The following is an 18,440-nucleotide window of genomic DNA, read 5'->3' as shown; positions in this document are numbered from 1 at the left end:
TTATCCTGTGTGTGATATATAAGCATTATGCTATTTGTACATTTCTCTTGAGCTGCATGAAAATATCAGTGTTGCCTTTTTTTTTTTTTTTTTTTGAGATAGAATCTCGTATTGTCTTCCGGGCTGGAGTGCAGTGCTGCAATCTCAGCTCACTGCAACCTCCATCCCTCGGGTTTAAGTTTTTCTCCTGCCTCAGCCTCCTGAGTAGCTGGGATTACAGGTGCCTGCCACCACACCCAGCTAATTTTCAGTGTTACATTTTAAGATTTAATCATATTGTATCTGTAGGCCATTCACTTTTACTACTACATAGTAATCTTATGGGTGACTGTTCCAGGATTTTAAGATTTTTATATCAAAGGACGTTTGCTTAGCCTTTTTTTTTTTTTTGCCATTATGAATACATTGAACACTTTTGCATGTGTTTATTAGTAAACAGATTTAACGTTTTATTTAGGGTATATGCTTGAGAGTAGAATTGCTGAGGTATGTGCATCTTCAGTCTTACAATACTTATTGCCGCTTCAAATATGCTCACTATTTGTTAGGATTTTTTAAAAACTGAGATGAAATTTACATAACGTACAGTTGACAATGATGTACGTCCACCATCTCTCTCTAGTTTCAGATCTTTCTTGTCACCTCAGGAAAAAACTCAATTTTTCCTTCTCCTAACCCCTGATAACTACTAATCTGCTTTCTGTCTATATGGATTTACCTATTCAGGATATGTCATATAGAAAGAATCATGTGACTTTTTGTGCCTGAATTCAGGAAAAAACTCAATTTTTCCTTCTCCTAACCCCTGATAACTACTAATCTGCTTTCTGTCTATATGGATTTACCTATTCAGGATATGTCATATAGAAAGAATCATGTGACTTTTTGTGCCTGAATTCTTTACTTAGCATAATGAATTTGAGGTTCATCCAAGTTGTAGAATGTATCAGTCCTTTCTTCTTATGGCTGTATAATAATTCTACTGTGTATACATGTGCTACAATTTGTTTATCCATTCATCCGTTGATAGACATTTGGCTTATTTCTATTTGACTTTTATGAATCATAAATAATGCTGCTAAAAGCATTTGTGTACAAGGGTCTGTGTAGAAATACGTTTTCATTTCCTTTGGATATATACCTAGGAGTAGAATAGTAGTTTCTCATTTCTTCCTTGTAATTTTCTTTTGATACATAGGAATTTTTTTTTTTAACTTTCTCCATTTGATAATTCCAGTGTCTGAAATCCTTGGGAATATAAATGTTTTTTTTGTCTCTTCCTCATTGAAGTTTGTTTTCATTTGCATTTGTTCTTCGATTGCAAGTTTATATTTGATCTTAGTCTGTTGGAACCTTAAGGGCCTAAACTGGGGATTCTTTGCCTCAGAGAAAATTTCTTTTGCTTCTGCTAGTTGCCAAGGTGTACCACACCTCTTTTCCTACATGCGTATTTCTAGAATGGATCAGACCCTTGCCAGCCTGATGTGGCAGGCTCTGGTTCAGCACCCCAGGTTTGTGGCTAGCCCAAGGCTTTCTAATCCATCTCAGGATTGAAAATGGCCCTCTAAGTAACCCAGTTTTTCATATTTGCTTACTTGTGTTCATTCACTTTTTTTTTCCTTTTTGTTTTTGAGACAGGATCTTGCTGTGTTGCCTAGACTAGAGCTCCGTGGCTATTCACAGGAGCCATCATATCACATTGTACCTTTGAACTCCTGCCTCAGCTTTCTGAGTAGCTGGGACTTCAGGTGCTCACCACCACACCTGGTTTAGTTAACTTTTTTGTTTGAGATTGCTAGACACCCAAGAAATAGGAATGATGTGTTAAACTGCTCTATCTAGGAGCTAGTTATTTTGTGGTGGGAGGGCAGGTCATTTTGACTTGTTCACTGAGTAGAAGAGATATTTGTAGATCTTCCAAAGTTTCTTTTGGTTAAAACATGTGCATTTAGCAATCTGACTAGTTTTCTTGAGGAAATTTGGATTGAGAATACTTTTAAAGGGCAATACATTTGTAAAATGCAATGATTAAGAACAACCATTGTTCTCTTCTTGGACATTCATTGTATAAGTGTTAGATTTTTATTGTTGTTAACTATCGTCTAGTTATAAGCAGAGGATAAGATCTAAATAATTCATGCCATAAATTTCATATTTACAGTTTCACTTTATATTGGAGTGAAATAAAAGAGCAAATATTCCAGGCATGGTGTCTCACACTTGTAATCCCAGCACTTTGGGAGGCCAAGATGGGAGGATCACTTGAATCCAGGAGTTTGAGACTAGCCTGAACAACATGATAAGAACCCGTGTATTCAAAAAAATTTAAAAATAATTAGGTGCAGTGGCTCACGCATATAATCCCAGCATTTTGGGAGGCCAAGATGTACGGATCACGAAGTCAGGAGAGCGAGACCATCCTGGCTAACACAGTGAAACCCTGTCTCTACTAAAAATGCAAAAAATTATCTGGGCATGGTGGCACATGCTTGAGTTGCAGCTACTCAGGAGGCTGAGGCAGGAGAATTGCTTGAACCCGGGGGGAGGTTGCAGTAAGCCAAGATAGTGCCACTGCACTCCAGCCTGGGTGATAGAGCAAGACTCTGTCTCAAAAAATAAAATAAAATAAGAAATTGAAAAAAAAAAATGTGTGTGTGTGTATGTATGTATATATATATATATATATATATATATATATATATATATATATATGGCTGGGTTTGTGGTGGCATTCATCCATGCATTCTCCCACTTTGTGAGGCTGAGTTGGGAAGATTGTTTGAGCCTGGGAGATTAGGGCTGTAGTGAGTTATGATCATGCCACTGTACTCCAGCCTGGACAATGGAGCAAGATCCTTTGTCAAAAAAAAAAAAAAAAAATTGAACAAAAATGGCTCTTGTTTAGACTTTACTAATGAGATGTAAATTTTGAGAAATAATAGTTATTATTTATGGACTGCTTATATGTGCTAGCACAGTGGTAAATGTTTACATGTTTAATTCTTATGAGTGCTCTATGATGTAGGTGTCATCCACATTTTATACATAAAGGAAAAGGTATAGGAAGTCAAGTATACTTTTGTAAGGTCACAAAGTACATGATAGAACTATAATACAAACCTAGGCAGTCTGGCCTCAGAACTCATGTGTTTAAAATACTGTTCTTTGTCACTGTAGTGAGAAAGTTTAGAAGTGGCAGGTAATGGTAGATTTAAATGGATTATTCCAAATGGTTTTCTTAATTTTGAGAAAAGCGAAATACTAATTTACAGATTTTAGTAACTTATGCTAGATATTTTGTTGTGGTTTTCTGATTTCATTTATGTCCCATTCATAAGCCATTTTAGGGGAATATATTCCATATTAAAACATTCTTAAATTGAAATTTACCCTTTATAGCCAAAATGTATTTCATTGTACTGTTTTTTTAACCATGTTACCATCTTTATTGAGTTGTATTTTATACAACATAAAATTTACCCATCTCAAGTGTACAACTTAATGCATTTTAGTAACTTAAGTGAGGGATTCAACTATTACTGTAATTCAGGTTTAGAACATTTTTATCCCCTCAATAAAATCCCTCTTGCCAGTTTACAGGAGCTTTTCTTCCCACCATCAGCCCCAGGTAACCACTAATCTTTTCTTTTCTGAGATGGAGTCTCGCTGTTACCCAGGTTGGAAGGCAGTGGTGACACTCTGCTCACTGCAACCTCTGCCTCCTGGGTTCAAGGGATTCTCCTGCCTCAACCTTCCAAGTAGTTGGGACTACAGGCACCCACCACCATGCCTAGTTAAGTTTTGTATTTTTAGTAGAGGCAGTGTTTCTCTATGTTGGCCAGTCTGGTCTTGAACGCCTGACCTCAGGCAATCAACCCACCTTGGTCTCCCAAAGTGCTGGGATTGCAGGTGTGAGGCACCACGCCCGGTCTCTATTATCTCTAAAAATTTGCCTTTTTATGGACATTTTGTATAGATGGAATCATAAAATATGTGGAGTTTTTTTTGGTCTGGCTAGTTTCACTTAGCATAATGTTTTTGAGGCTCATCCACCACATAGTGTGTTTCATTGGTTTGTTCTCTTTTATTACCAAATAGTAATAATTCCGTTGTATAGACAACATTTTATTTGTTCACATACTATTTTTAAAATATATATATTTCTAGATTGCATGAGACATTTACCAACTTTGCTAAGTATGGTATAGTGTAGTGGTGACTCAGCATTTTTAAAATGAATTAATCCACCAATTATGCTTTGGTAATATGGTAATGATTTCATTGTTTGAAACTATGATGCTATCCAGGGACCTATTGTTCCTTTACTAAATTAACCAAGATGGTTGAATTTGAGTTCTTGTTTCTGCATTGGATGATTTTTCTTTCTCTTTCCCTGTCTACCATTTGTTTTTTGCTTCTTTAAATGTACCTAGCTTTAGAAGCCTCCCTCCAACACTTTTTGAGATGAAGTTTCGCTCTTGTCGCCCAGGTTGGCGTATAATGGCGAGGTCTCAGCTCACTGTAACCTCTGCCCCCTGAGTTCAAGCAATTCTCCTGCCTTAGCCTTCCACGTAGCTAGGATTGGAGGTACCTGCCACCACTCCGGGATAACTTTTGTATTTTTAGTAGAGATGGGGTTTCACCATGTTGGCCAAGCTGGTCTCCAACTCCTGACCTGAGGTGATCCGCCCACCTCGGCCTCCCAAAATGCTGGGATTACAGGTGTGAACTACTGTGCCTGGCCCCTCCAATACTTCTATAGTAAAAAGATTTTGACTGAATTCTAAGGATATATTGATTTTCTATCAATCAAGTAAGAGAATATGAACACTGTGACATTAATTTTTGGCCACTTGGATTCTCATTTGTGGCCTTCCTGATTTTTAAGCTGTTTCCCAGGCCCCTGTAGAAGAAAGGTGTTATGGGTTTTTCTATTTCTGGAATCAATTTTATCATTCTGCTGGTGATCAGCACTTTTTTATGAGGTATTTGGGATACAAAGGTGGTTAAAACACAAGGATTGATTTAGAGTTAGACATATTTCAAAAAAAGGCAGGAGTAGTAGTGCATGAATAATACACCTTTAGTAATTAACATCCCTTATCCATAATTATAAGCATTTGCAAAAAATTTTGGTAGACTTTTTCTTGCAGTTATGAACATCACATATTCCTTTTAAAGTCATGTTGGAATTTAAGGTATAATAAGTTCCTTATTACAAAGATTTAATAAAAGGCTTTGCTTACATGGCATGTTTAGAAAAAAACATGAAAACTACTCTCTGGAAACTCATTTTCTGTTTAAATTTTGATGTTAAAGGTGCTTCTCAGAATGATGATGGCTCCAGATCCAAAGATGAAACAAGGTAAGCATTCATTGATTGCTTCCGCAGAATGCAGAAAGATACATTTCCTAAATATTAATTTTTTATAAACTTTAAGTTCATGGTGTAAGAATAAATGAATGTCAGAAAGAATTCAGAACTCAAGGTAAGAGGGAAATATTTGTGAAGGATTGAAGATTCTTAGCTTATTGGATTACAGCTATCTGGAGTAGGCTAGGGATAACCACATTGTTGATACTTCTTCAGCTTGTAGAAAATAAATATATTGGCACCTTTTCAGAGGGAGAGCATTCTAAATCCCAAAGCCATCACTGGCTGTTAAGTTTCTTTTCCAGGAAAGCTGAGATAGGAGCTTTACACATATGTGAAGGTCACCACTAGCTATTGTATCATCTGGGCCTTCATTAGAAGGGGCAGAGCTTTATATCAGCTGTTTGCTATTAGCCTAGGTTTAGCACTTTGATGTGCCCATCTCCCTTCAAGATTGGACCTAAAATGTGTTGAAAGCCTTGGGCTATGTTAATTAACTTAGACTGCTTATTGGTTATCCTGGAAACCGGTAATAGCAGATAAAATAGGAAACGAGATGTTTCTGCTCTTTTTTTTTTTTTTTTCACGGTTAAGGCTTTATTGGACATCACACAGGGCTGGGCATAGAGACCGAGCAAAGGGAGCAGGGCATGTAGATGGTCTTTGAGGACAGTGCGGGGGAGCTCAGGGATCAGTCTGGCTTCTCAAAGAAGAGACAAGCACTGATAGGAAAGGTAGTCAGGTTGGCGTTTGTGCAGAAAAAGGGAGATGTTAGGAGGGGGACTTTGGTGGAGGAGAGAGAGGAGCTGAAGCTTTAAAGAGCCTCAATGCAGGGAGGAATCATGTTAGAAGAAAGGAAGACAGTGAAACCTTGGGGAAGAGAAGACAGTAGAAAGAAGGAAAAAGGAAGAAGTCTGGTCCAGGGAGTCAGGCTGTTCTCCAGCATTCTGCCCAGGCAGCAGAAACTCCTCCCTCCCATCTTCTGGTAACCCAGGGCCTTATTTGCTGTTCCATGTAGCTGACTTTCCAAACAAAAGACCTGGGACGAATCTGCTGGACTTCATGTAGGCAGAGATCTTCAAACCCTCGAATCGGGACATAAAGTCCTTCAGGTTTGGGAAAGCGTCCAGGCAACTGGGCTCAAATATACGGTTGTGGTCAAGAATGTCATAGGCGAGGAAATCCACAAAGGTTATCTTGTCTCCTGCAAACCATGGTCGCTTCCCCAGAAACTGGGAGTAGAACTTTAACTTTTCAGGGAGTTCCTCCAAGTACTTTGGCTTCAGTTTCTCAAATTCTGGGTTGTAGCAGAGCATGGCCAGCTGCATCCGAGTGTCCATGGTCTGGTTCTCCAAAATGTCCACACGAATCTTCTCCTCTTCTGTCTCCCCACACAGGTTGTGTTTGCGGGCAATGTAGCGCAGGATGGCGTTGCTCTGGGTGATCTTGTGAGCCCCATCAATCAAATAGGGCAGATTGGGAAAGTCCAGGCCCAGCTTGAATTTTTCCTTCAGCCACTGGCTTCTGTCATAGTCAGGAGCGTCCCCCATCGTGTAGGTCTTTTCCTCGTAGCTTGAGTCTGTGTATTCCAGGAGCAGGCGGATGGCGTGGGCCAACCCGCGGAGGTCCCAGTACCCCAGTGTCATGGGCATGGTGCTGGTTTGTGCGAGTTCTGCAAACAGGCCTCAAGCGACGCCGACGCCGGAGTCAGACCATGTTTCTGCTCTGGAAGCAAAAAGTGGCACGTCTTAACCACAGAGTGCAGTGATTATAATATTGTTTAATTCTTTGTTTTTCTCAAATTGCATAAGCAGTGAGTAGGAAGAAGATGATGAACCACAGGAAGTGTAGTCAGAAGGGGAGAAGAATGAGAAATGTAATGTCACAGACTGTAAGGGAAACTGTCCACAAGGATGGGATATTACAGTGTCGGATGCTGCAGAGGAGGATAGGTGAAGCAAGTAGAACAAAATACTGATGGTTATTGAAGGTGTGCTGGTAGGTACGTAGCAGTTTATTGTACTAGTCTATCTGCATCTGTGATATGTGAGTTTTGTTTTTGTTGTTGTTGTTTTAGACAGAGACTCGCTCTGTTACCCAGGCTGGAGTGCAGTGGTGCGATGTCAGCTCACTGCAACCTCTATCTGCCATCTGCCGGTTTCAGGTGATTTTCCTGCCTCAAGCCTCCTGAGTAGCTGGGACTATAGGCACATACTACCGTACTATTTCTATTTTTAGTAGAGATGGGGGTTTTACCATATTGGCCAGTCTGGTCTCGAACTCCTGACTTCAGGGAGTGCTGGGCCACCTCGGCCTTTCAGAGTGCTGGGATTACAGGCATGAACCATCACACTGGCCAATATATGGAAGTTCTTTTTTTTTTGAGACAATCTTGCTCTGTCTCCCAGGCTAGAGTGCAGTGGTGTGGTCTCAGCTTACTGTACCCTCTGCCTCCTGGGTCAAGTAATTCTCTTGCCTTAACCTCTTGAGTAGCTGGGATTATAGGTGCCCGCTACTTCGCCCAGCTAATTTTTGTATTTTTAGAGTAGACATGGGGTTTTACTATGTTGACCAGGCTGCTCTTGAACTCTTGACCTCATGATCCACCTGCCTCGGCCTCCCAAAGTGCTGAGATTACAGGAGTGAGCCACCATGCCTGGCAGAAGTTTTTATAATGAAAAGTTAAAGACAACTCATCAAGATCTTTAGGAAAATCAAAGTTTATAAAGCAGTGTGTCTTACCTAATAGATACCTACTTCAAAGAGTCATTCTTATGACAAAGAATCATCTATACTAATCTCATAAGAGGTAGAATATTAAATGGCAGTAACTTCTTATCTAGAAATTTTTTATTCTTCACTGTGATTAAAAAGCAATCAGTCTGGGTGTGGTAGCTCACACTTGTAATCCCAGCACTTTGGGAGGCTAAGGCAGGAGGATCACTTGAGTCTAGGACTTTGAGACCAGCCTTGGCAGTTTAGTGAGACCTCATCTCTACAGAAAATGAAAAAAATTTAAATAAAAAACAATAGTTGGGACTGGTGGCACATGCCTTTAGTCCCAGCTGTGGGATTGGGTATGGGGCCAAAAGTGGGAGTATCATTTGAGTTGGGGAGTTCAGTGAGCTTAGGTCATGCCACTGTACCCAGAGTGGTGACAGTTAGACCCTGTCTTAAAAAAAAAAAAGCAATAGGACAGGTTTAAAAAATTACATAAATATCTGTAGACTGAAGTCTACTATTATGTCTCTTATGCCTCTTTTTAGTATTAGTATATTTAACAGAAGATGTCTTGAATTCCTGAAACTTCCTCCATAAAATGTTTTAGTATTTCAGTTTGCTTTGGGCATTTACCTCTTCTTTTGCACAATAAACCTCTATTTTTGCATTAATAAGGGGACATGTGGGCCAGGCGCCTATAATTCCAGCACTTTGGGAGGCCGAGGCAGGTGGATCACGAGGTCAGAAGTTCAAGACCAGTCTGGCCAATATAGTGAAACCCTGTCTCTATTAAAAATATAAAAATTAGCCAGGCATGGTGTTACACATTTGTAGTCCTAGCTCCTGGGCAGGCTGAGGCAGAAGAATCACTTGAACCCTGGAGGCAGAGACTGCAGGGAGCCAAGAATGTGCCACTGCACTCCAGCCTGGATGACAGGAAAAAAAAAAAAAAGGTGGGGGCGGTATGTGAAAGAATTTTATATGGTGATTCAAAGGTTCTTTTATGCCAATCTGTTGTTGCTTGTTTGCTTTCTGCAAGTCTCTTTTGTTTTTGTTTTTTTGAAATGGAGTTTTCCTCTTCTTGCCCAGGCTGGAGTGCAATGGCATGATCTCAGCTCACTGCAACCTCCACCTCCCGTGTTTAAGCGATTCTTCTGCCTCAGCCTCCTGAGTAGCTGGGATTACAGCCATGCACCCCTATGCCCAGCTAATTTTTGTAGTTTTATTAGAGACGGGTTTTCTCTATGTTGATCAGTCTGGTCTCGAACTCCTGAACTCAGATGATCTGCCCACCTTGGCCTCCCAAGGTGCTGGGATTACAAGCATGAGCCGCTGGACCTGGCCTCTGCAAGTCTTTTTCTTACAATATTTTCATCAAACCACTTGTACTCTGGACATCTTTAAATATCTTATAAAGGCATTGCTAGATTCCCTACTTAATGCTATTTGTTAATGCTTTTTATCTTCCTAGGTGCATCACTGTCATAAATAATTTGGGAATGTCTTCTAGGTTTCTGAGACTGCCTGACAAATCTTTGCGTATGTCTTTTGCGTTAAGCATAAGTTCCTGTGCATCAGCTTTTATTCCAGAGCACACACTCCTCTGAGATGATGGGTTTGAAAAGCATTTTGTAAACTGTCAAATGCTGTTTAAATGTTACTGCACAATAATGTGTAGTAGTCATAGCTGTGACTGCCTTTTCGCCATTGCTTTTGTTTGCAGATTTCATGACTATAAAACTAAAAGCCACGGCAGTATATATCTAATGGACAAGAAAGGGCTTCACATCTTTCCCACCATCCCCATAGTTATCATTTAGGAAGTTTACTAATAGCCTTAGGTGATTTTACCTTTTTATCTTTTTTATCTTAATTCAAACATGGTCTGTATCGTGCTGTATCACCACAGCATGTCTGGATAGTTTATATTTCTCAATGTGTCTTTTGTTTGCGTTTTTTTAAATGAAATACCAAGATGATTGCTGCCTGACGTTCAAGATTTTATTGTTACATGTGTCTTATTTTTTATATATTTTTTAATTTACTGTTGTAAAGACAAAGACAGGCTTTTGCTCTGTTTCCTAGGCTGGTCTCAAACTCCTGGCCTGAAGCAGTTTCCGTACCTCAGGTTTCCAAGGTGTTGGGATTACAGGCATTAGGCACCACACCCAGCACATGTGCCTTCTTGATTGTTACTCTTTGATTTGAATATTTTTTACAACCTTATCGGACTATATTAGCATTTGGTTGTCTGGGGTTCTCTATCCTGTCCATATACTTATGAACTTATGTATAGGTCAGTTGTATATGTATGTTGAAATTAGCAGAGGTTTGTAAGATTGTGAGAGAGGAACAAAGTTATAGTAGCACATAATTAGCTGCTAATTGCTTTTCTTTTTCTTTTCTTTTTTTTTTCTTTTTTGAGACAGAGTCTTACTCTGTCGCCAAGGCTGAAGTGCAATGGTGCAATCTTGGCTCATTGTAACCTCGGCCTCCCAGGTTCAAGCAGTTCTCCTGCCTCAGTCTCCCGAGTAGCTGGGATTACAGGCCTGTACCACCATGCCTAGATAATTTTTCGTATTTTTAGCAGAGATGAGGTTTCACCATGTTGGCCAGGCTGGTCTTGAACTCCTGACATCAAGTGATCCACCCACCTTGGCCTTCCAAAGTGCTGGGATTATAGGGGTGAGCCACCGCATCCAGCCAGCTAATTGCTTTTCAAAGCCAGTGGTGGTGGTGCTGGTTTCGCTGACAATTCTGTATACTGTATAGATTTCCAGATTGTTTTTCAAAATCTATTTTTAATTTTAGCCTCACACTTTACTAAAAGAACTTAAACTTATTACAAGAACTAAACCACCAGTACTATTTTAGTATGTCCCTCCTTCTCAGACTTTAGAACACATTAGAATCACCTGTTTCATGAGGTCTGGATGGGGCTCAAGATTGCATTTCTAATACATTTCCATGTGACGCTGATGCTGTAAGATCAGGGTCTACACTTTGAGAACACTATGGTTAGACACACACATTTTCACAGATTATAACAAACTATTATGGGAAATAACAACACATAATAAAAACAGGCTTCTTATATAAATTTCCATTATAAAAGAAGTCTGTTTCCCTAAAGTCCAAGTATACAGAATTTGCTAGAACTGTCACTCTGTCTTAATCTCATACTCTTAATTTAGAGCTTCTTTGAATCTTGTTTCTTTTTAGAACTGTTATTGTTTTTATGTTTATTATTAGAAAATAATACATGATTGTTTTAAAAGATGTTGGTTAGTGTGTAAAGTAAAATGTATAAAGCTGTAATGGAAGAAATAATATTTGACCTAAGACCTTAAAACATAGCTATAATTTGTATATGCATGTCTTAGAGGAATTGGAGGGAAGGAATTCTAAGTAAAAGGAAGAAAAAGAAAGGTGGGGAAAAACACAGATTGTTTTGTAGGAAATCTTTCATCACAGTATTTGGCTAAAGATAGAGTAATTGCAAGGGAGAAATGACAGATTGTGAGTTGAGAGTAGAATCAGTCTGTTTATTTTATCTGATAGACACTATGCTGAATGTGTCTCTTGTTCTTTTAGTTAGTCCTTAAACATTTATATAAGTTAGGTACTATTGTCTCATTTTTATAGGTGATGAGAAAACAGGCTTAGAAAGGGAAAGGAACTTGCTTGAGTTAATAGCATAAGTGGCACAGTTAAACCTGGAACTGCCTTACCTTCAGAGCCTGAGCTCATAACTATCATGCTTTACTGCCGCCTGAAGTTGGGATGATATACAAGTAAGTGCTTAGCCATTACTAAACGTTATTTTTATTGTTAGGTGGGTTGGGACCAGATGGAGGTTTGCAAGTAAAGACTTAACAGATTAAAAAAAATTTTTTTTTATGGAAAGGAATGTCTTTTAAAATGTTTGAACAGGAGATTGTATGATCAGAGCTCTGTAGGAAAAAATATTTTGTCACTGGTACATAGTTTACATGGTGGTGAGTGAAGGTTGAAAGTCCTATATGGAAATTTGTTACAATAATCTATTGAGAGGTAACAAAGGCTAGAACTGGTGCAGTGGTGGTAGAAGAGTAGAGGGAGAACGTGAAAGTGGGATCAATAGAACTTAGATATTGAGTGTTAAGAGGTACAGGGAGAAGAAAAGTAAAATTGCCTGGGAAAGATGGCAGTATCATTCATAGAACCAAAACCTAAGAGGGAGGGGAGACCATAGGAAGGGAATGTTTAGAAGGAAGGGAGGACCTGGCAGGGCACCGTGGCTAATGCCTATAATCGCAGTGCTTTTTGGGAGATCTAGAGGGAAGATTGCTTGAGCCCAGGAGTTTGAGAACAGCCTGAGCAACACAGCAAGACCCCATTTCTACAAAAAATGAAAAGTTAGCCAGGTAAGGTGGCATGCTCCTATAGTCCCAGCTACTTGGGAGGCTAAGGCCAGAGAATCCCTTGAGTCCATGAGTTCAGAGTTGAAGTGAGTTGTGATTGTGCCATTGCACAAGTTGAAGGGAACTATGATTGCGCCATTGTACTCCAGCCTGGGTGACAGAGCAAGACCCTGTCTTTAAAAAAAAAAAAAGGAAGGGAGGGCCTTCAGTTGGGAGAGTTATTCTAGATCTCCTGCATTTAGTTGATAATTTGATACTAGAGGACTAGAGTAAGATAAAGAGTAGAGCTTGATTTGGGAATCATTCTCTGAGCTAACCTTAGAAATCATGGAATTTGAGATCCTAGGGAAAAATCTGTGTAGAAAGAAAAGGAGAACAAGAACACAACCATAGAGACATGTATTAGTGGATGGTAGGAAGAGGACAACTAAAAAAGGAATGATTAGAAGTGGGAGTACAAGATTACAAAAGCACTGTCAGAAATTAACAGAAAAAAATTTTTTTAAAAGATGGGACATTTAACACCGTCAAATGCTGCAAAAGAGAATGAGGTCTTAGATTAATAAGCTATGGAAAACTGGCTATTTGGAAAAAGAAAAAGCAGGTTAGCGCTTTAGCTTATCCAAGATGAGAGTAGATTCAGACTTTTAAATTGATTTAAGGCCGGGCGCGGTGGCTCACGCCTGTAATCCCAGCACTTTGGGAGGCCGAGGCGGGTGGATCATGAGGTCAAGAGATCGAGACCATCCTGGTCAACATGGTGAAACCCCGTCTCTACTAAAAATACGAAAATTAGCTGGGCATGGTGGCGCGTGCCTGTAATCCCAGCTACTCAGGAGGCCGAGGCAGGAGAATTGCCTGAACCCAGGAGGCAGAGGTTGCGGTGAGCCGAGATCGTGCCATTGCACTCCAGCCTGGGTGACAAGAGCGAAACTCCGTCTCAAAAAAAAAAAATTGATTTAAAAAAATTAAACTAAAACCTTTCAAAGAAAATAAGAAGTTAATTCATTGCTAAATAAATTTATATAGAAATATAAAACTCTTACAAATTAAAAAATGTACTATCAAAAGCAAAGGAAATATTTAACCAATATGACATGCTCAGTATTCTCAGATTGTAAAGATCTCTTAAAAACAGACAAAACTAAGGGTTGGGCACGGTGGTTTATGCCTGTAATCCCAGCACTTTGGGAGGCTGAGGCGAGTGGATCACGAGGTCAGGAGATTGAGACCATCCTGGCCAACATGGTGAAACCCCACCTTTACCAAAAATATAAAAAAATTAGCCAGGCATGGTGGCACGTGCCTGTAATCCCAGTTACTTGGGAGGCTGAGGCAGGAGAATCACTTGAACCCGGGAGGCAGAGGTTGCTGTGAGCTGAGATCACATCACTGCACTCCAGCCTGGGCAACAAAGCAAGACTCTGTCTCAAAAAAAAAAAAATAGGCAAAACTATTCCTTTATAATAGATAAATGTATTTCATATATATATATATGGTTCATGAAAGAAGAAACCCAAATGCCCTGTAATTATATTAAATATTGTTCATCTTCAATTTTAAAAACCATTAACATTTTTGCTTACCAAATTAGCAAAGATTTTAAATTTTTTTGGTGAAATGGACATTTTTATTTTGTGGTACATATTTGAAAATGTCCAGCAGATGGGAGAACAGATAATTATTACCTTTAAAACTATTTTTTAGGCCCAGGCACAGTGGCTCATTCTGTAATCCTAGTACCTTTGGGAGACCAAGGCAGGAGGATTTCTTGAATCCAGGTGTGCAAGACCAGCTTGGGTGACATGGCAAAGCCCATCTTTACTAAAAATACAAAAATTAGTCCGGAATAGTGGCCTGAACCTGTAGTCCCAGCTATGCGGAAGGCTGAGGCAGGAGAACCACTGGAACCTGGGAGAGGTAGATGTTGCAGTGAGTTGATCATTGCCACTGCATTCCAGGCTGGGTGACAGAGCAAGAATCTGTCTTAGAAACAACAACAACAAAAACCCACTATTACAAAAAAACAATTTAGCAACCAGTATTTTGCCCTTCAAAATATTTGACTTGGCTGTTCTGTTCTGTAATCTGTCCGAAAGAAATAAGAAATCCAGGCAGGGCGCGGTGGCTCATGTCTGTAATAATAACATTTTGGGAGGCTGGGGTGGGTGGATCACTTGAGCCTAGGAGTTCGAGACCATCCTGGGCAGTATGGATAAACCCTGTGTCTGCAAAAAATACAAAAATTAGCTGGGTGTGGTGGGGTGTGCCTGTGGGATAGGAGGATCACCTGAGCCTGCGGAGGTCAGGGTTGCAGTGAGCAGTGATTTTGCCTGTGTACTCCAGCCTGGGCAACAGACTGAAACAACGTCTCAAAAAAGAAAAAAAAGAAATCCCCAAAAAGACCAATGAAAAGAAGATGATCAAAATGTGGTATTTCTAAATATGATTTTCTGCAGTCATTCAAAATGATTTTCAGTAATTTGGGGGATATGCCCAATATGTATTAACTAAACAAACAAAAACCCACCCAGAATATGAAAGCATTATACAGTGTGTGATTGCAGTCATATGCAAAGGACTGACAAGAGTATCTTTTTTTATTTTTATTTTTTTGAGATGGAGTCTGACTGTCTCCCAGGCTGGAGTGCAGTGGCATGATCTTGGCTCACTGCAACCTCTGCATCCCAGGTTCAAGCAATTCTCCTGCCTCAGCCTCCTGAGTAGCTGGGACTGCAGGTGACTGCCAACATGCCTGACTAATTTTTGTATTTTTAGTAGAGATGAGGTTTCACCATATTGGCCAGGCTGGTCTCAAATTCCTGACACCCACCTCGGCATCCTTAAGTGCTCGATTCCAGGCGTGAGCCACTGTGCCTGGCTGGTTTCTTTTTAATAAGAGGGGAGAAAATAGTTTTTGTCTTAAATAATTGGAAGTGAAAACCTCCGATGTTTCTTTACTGGACTCAGTGGCTTTTTTTTTTTTTTTTTTTTTTGGAGATGGAGTTTTGCTCCTGTTGTCCAGGCTGGAGTGCAATGGCATGATCTTGGCTCACTGCAACCTCCACCTCCCAGGTTCAAGCGATTCTCCTGCCTCAACTTCTTGAGTAGTTGGGATGACAGGCGTTTGCTACCATGCCTGGCTAATTTTGTATTTTTAGTAGAAATGGAGTTTCTCCACGTTGGTCAGGCTGGTCTCGAACTCCCGACATCAAGTGATCTGCCCACCTTGGCCTCCCAAAATGCTGGGATTATAGGCATGAGCCACTACGCCTGGCCCCCAGTGGAAAATTTATCAGGATTTTTTGTAGAGCAGTCTGCCTTTTAATATGCTACTTTACTTAGTTTATTTACTCCACTAAAATATACCTGACTTCTCACCTGGAACATTCTCCAGCATTATTTGTTGGTCCCAGAGAACAGTAGTGAAAAAAGTAAATGAGGGATTAGTTATGGTGAAGGAATTTCCTGGAGGGGAAGCAGATGGGGGAAAGGTGAAGGAATTGAAGCTACTAGGGAAAGTAGCCTGTGATGAAGCCCAAGTGAGGCGTGAAGCAAGCTGATGGACTGTAAAGATTGTGGGAAGAGTTGAAGGTTATGATGAGACTGAATAAAAGGTATTGTAGGAGGCTGGTAGAATGAATACGAAGTTGTAGTTAGAGGGATTTTGGAGTTCAAGATCTAGGAAGAGGAACAAATTAAGTATCAAGGAAATTTAAGGAGTTTTACTACATAGGTTGTCAGATAACTACATTGAAAAATTGAGATCAAAATGTTGGAATGATGCACAGCATGGATGTTAAAATCACTCAAATTTTAATTCCCAACAACTAATCATAGCATTTTGGGAATCTGCTGTACCTTTATCATGGTAGGTTTATCTCATGCTCTGAATGTTCCCCCTCCCTCACATTTCCCTAAAACTTGTCTAGCACTAGATGTGCAATTTAGTATGAATTTTTCTAGCTTAACGACTTTTAGGAATCTTGTAGTCAAGATAATACATTTTAGGGGACATTCATTGGTCACATAACTCAACAGTAGCAGAGTCAGAGCTAGAAACCTTATTTTCCCATTTTTGGTTTATTCTAGTTGTCATCTGTTACTTAAAAAGCAGCAAGAACTCTTCTTTCAAACTAATTAGGAACCTCTTAAAATAGCATGGAGAGGCAATATGCAGTCTTAAAGTGGTTTGGAAACCTTACTTAAAGGAAGGGAAGCAGTGTCAAAACTGACTCTTTTCAGACCATATTCTGCAGGTAGTCAACACTAATCAGGTACTGACTGTCAATTACTGAGGTGTTCCATCTATTAAAGACAAGCATTTAGGGAACCCTCAAAGCAGTGCTTGTCATACCTTACTGTCCATATATATAATCTGGGGATCTTATTAAAATGCTAGCTCTGATATAGTAGGTCCAGAATACTTCTGAAGAGTGTGCATTTCTGACAAGCTCCTCGATAGTGCTTGTCCTTTTGGTTTAAAGACCACACTTGGAATAGAAGGGCCCTAAAGGATTTCTGTGGTACATAGTTCGAAAATGTCTTAAACTACGAGGATGGGCACAGTGGCTTATGCCTATAATCGCAGCACTTTGGGAGGCTGAGAAGGGTGGATTTCTTGAGGTCAGGAGTTCAAGACCAGCCTGGGCAACATGGTGAAAACCCATCTCTACAAAATCTACAAAAGAATTAGCTGGCCACGTTGATGGGTGCTTGTAGTCCTACCTACTCAGGAGGCTGAGGCATGAGAACTGCTAGAACCTGGGAGGCAGAGGTTGCAGTGAGCTGAGATCATACCACTGCACTCCATCCTGGGCAATGGAGTGAGACTCTGTCTAAAAAAAAGATGACTATGTGAGGAGAGAGAGATGTTAATTAGTTTGACTGTAGTAAGTTTTTTCACTATGTATATCAAAATATCATCTATACAGTTTTTATTAAAAATAAATCATTGCCCTTGGACAACCCTTCAATCAATCTCTCGATGAACTTCAGGGGTTACATAGGATTCTATCCAAAGGCTCTTTATGTATTTAATAAGGCTGACCAAAAATTAAAAAGCTTTTTTTAAGCTCCTAAAATCTTAGAAGTTTTCATCCTCGTGCTGTTTTTTTTCTTAAATTCAAAGGGCATTTATTATTTTTCTCTCACTCCTTTGCTTAAGTGATCTTCCCACCTCATTCTCCCAAAGTGCTGCACTTGCAAGTGTGAGCTACAGCACTCAGCCTCTGTTAGTTGAATCTATTAGGTTTTATTTTGTTCAGGCTTATTCTGAAATTCCTAGTAGTATGGATTAGTACTGTGTAGTGGTTTGGAGGTAGTACATACAAGAACCTTGGCTGAGACATCTGCAGACTGGCTACTTATGTCCTTGTTTCTAATCCATGACTAGAACCCCTCTGGGAGGAAAAAGAATCAACTATATTTAGCCAACAGTAGCAGTAGCTTTCAGTCCGATATTTCCTGTTAGTGTTCTTCCTTCCTTTCTGTCCCTTCAGTTGATGTTATTGCTTTGAATAAATGACAGCTCCTTAAAAAAATGGTCTGTGGTTACTTCTACTCTATATCACTAGCTTTGAACATTTTGTGTACCATTGTACTGAGTGGGGATGTCAGGGCCTAGTCCCTGGGAAATACATGCACTTTGTTCTAGCATGGGAAAATCAGCCCTGCCTCAAACTTGAGTATTAATAAATAGCCAATAGAAACCAAAAAACAACAATGGTAAAGTTATCTGCGCTTGTGATAAAGTAGTGCCCTTTTTAAGGATTTTGAGAACTTGACTTTATTCCTGTTTATGTAGGGCTTCCTGAAGGCTTATTTGAAATACGAACCAGCATATCTAATAGTTCTGAACGGCTGCAAGTGTTTCTATGCCCTTGGACAACCCTTCACTCTATCTCTAGATGAACTTTGGGGGTTGTGTAGGATTCTACCCA

At 39.8% G+C, this 18,440-nt stretch overlaps 1 protein-coding gene and 1 pseudogene across 7 annotated transcripts in view; one reads left to right on the top strand and one right to left on the bottom strand.

Annotated features, from left to right (window-relative positions):
- ITCH (itchy E3 ubiquitin protein ligase) overlaps window positions 1–18,440 on the top strand; it is a 150,142-nt gene that overhangs the window by 55,354 nt on the left and 76,348 nt on the right. For 5 of the 6 annotated variants that reach the window (XR_004742718.3, XM_035298060.3, XM_035298061.3 and 2 more), the window contains one exon: window positions 5,320–5,365. Coding sequence is in view for 5 of the 6 variants with exons in the window: in XM_035298060.3 (XP_035153951.3) it covers window positions 5,320–5,365 (46 nt within the window). In the remaining variant the exon portion in view is untranslated. Of the gene's footprint in view, window positions 1–5,319; window positions 5,366–11,740; window positions 11,890–18,440 lie in introns of those variants that run through there. The other variant, XM_035298062.3, reaches the window with a different exon arrangement.
- LOC100895885 (glutathione S-transferase Mu 5 pseudogene) lies at window positions 5,943–7,083 on the bottom strand (annotated as a pseudogene). Its single transcript, XR_013535025.1, has one exon. The product of XR_013535025.1 is annotated as a glutathione S-transferase Mu 5 pseudogene (transcript).

The sequence above is a fragment of the Callithrix jacchus genome, chromosome 5 (genome assembly GCF_049354715.1).
Source record: "Callithrix jacchus isolate 240 chromosome 5, calJac240_pri, whole genome shotgun sequence".
NCBI classification, from domain to species: domain Eukaryota; kingdom Metazoa; phylum Chordata; class Mammalia; order Primates; family Cebidae; genus Callithrix; species Callithrix jacchus.
The sequence above is the reverse complement of the archived record's forward strand: the minus strand, read 5'-3'. Positions and strand labels throughout refer to the sequence as shown.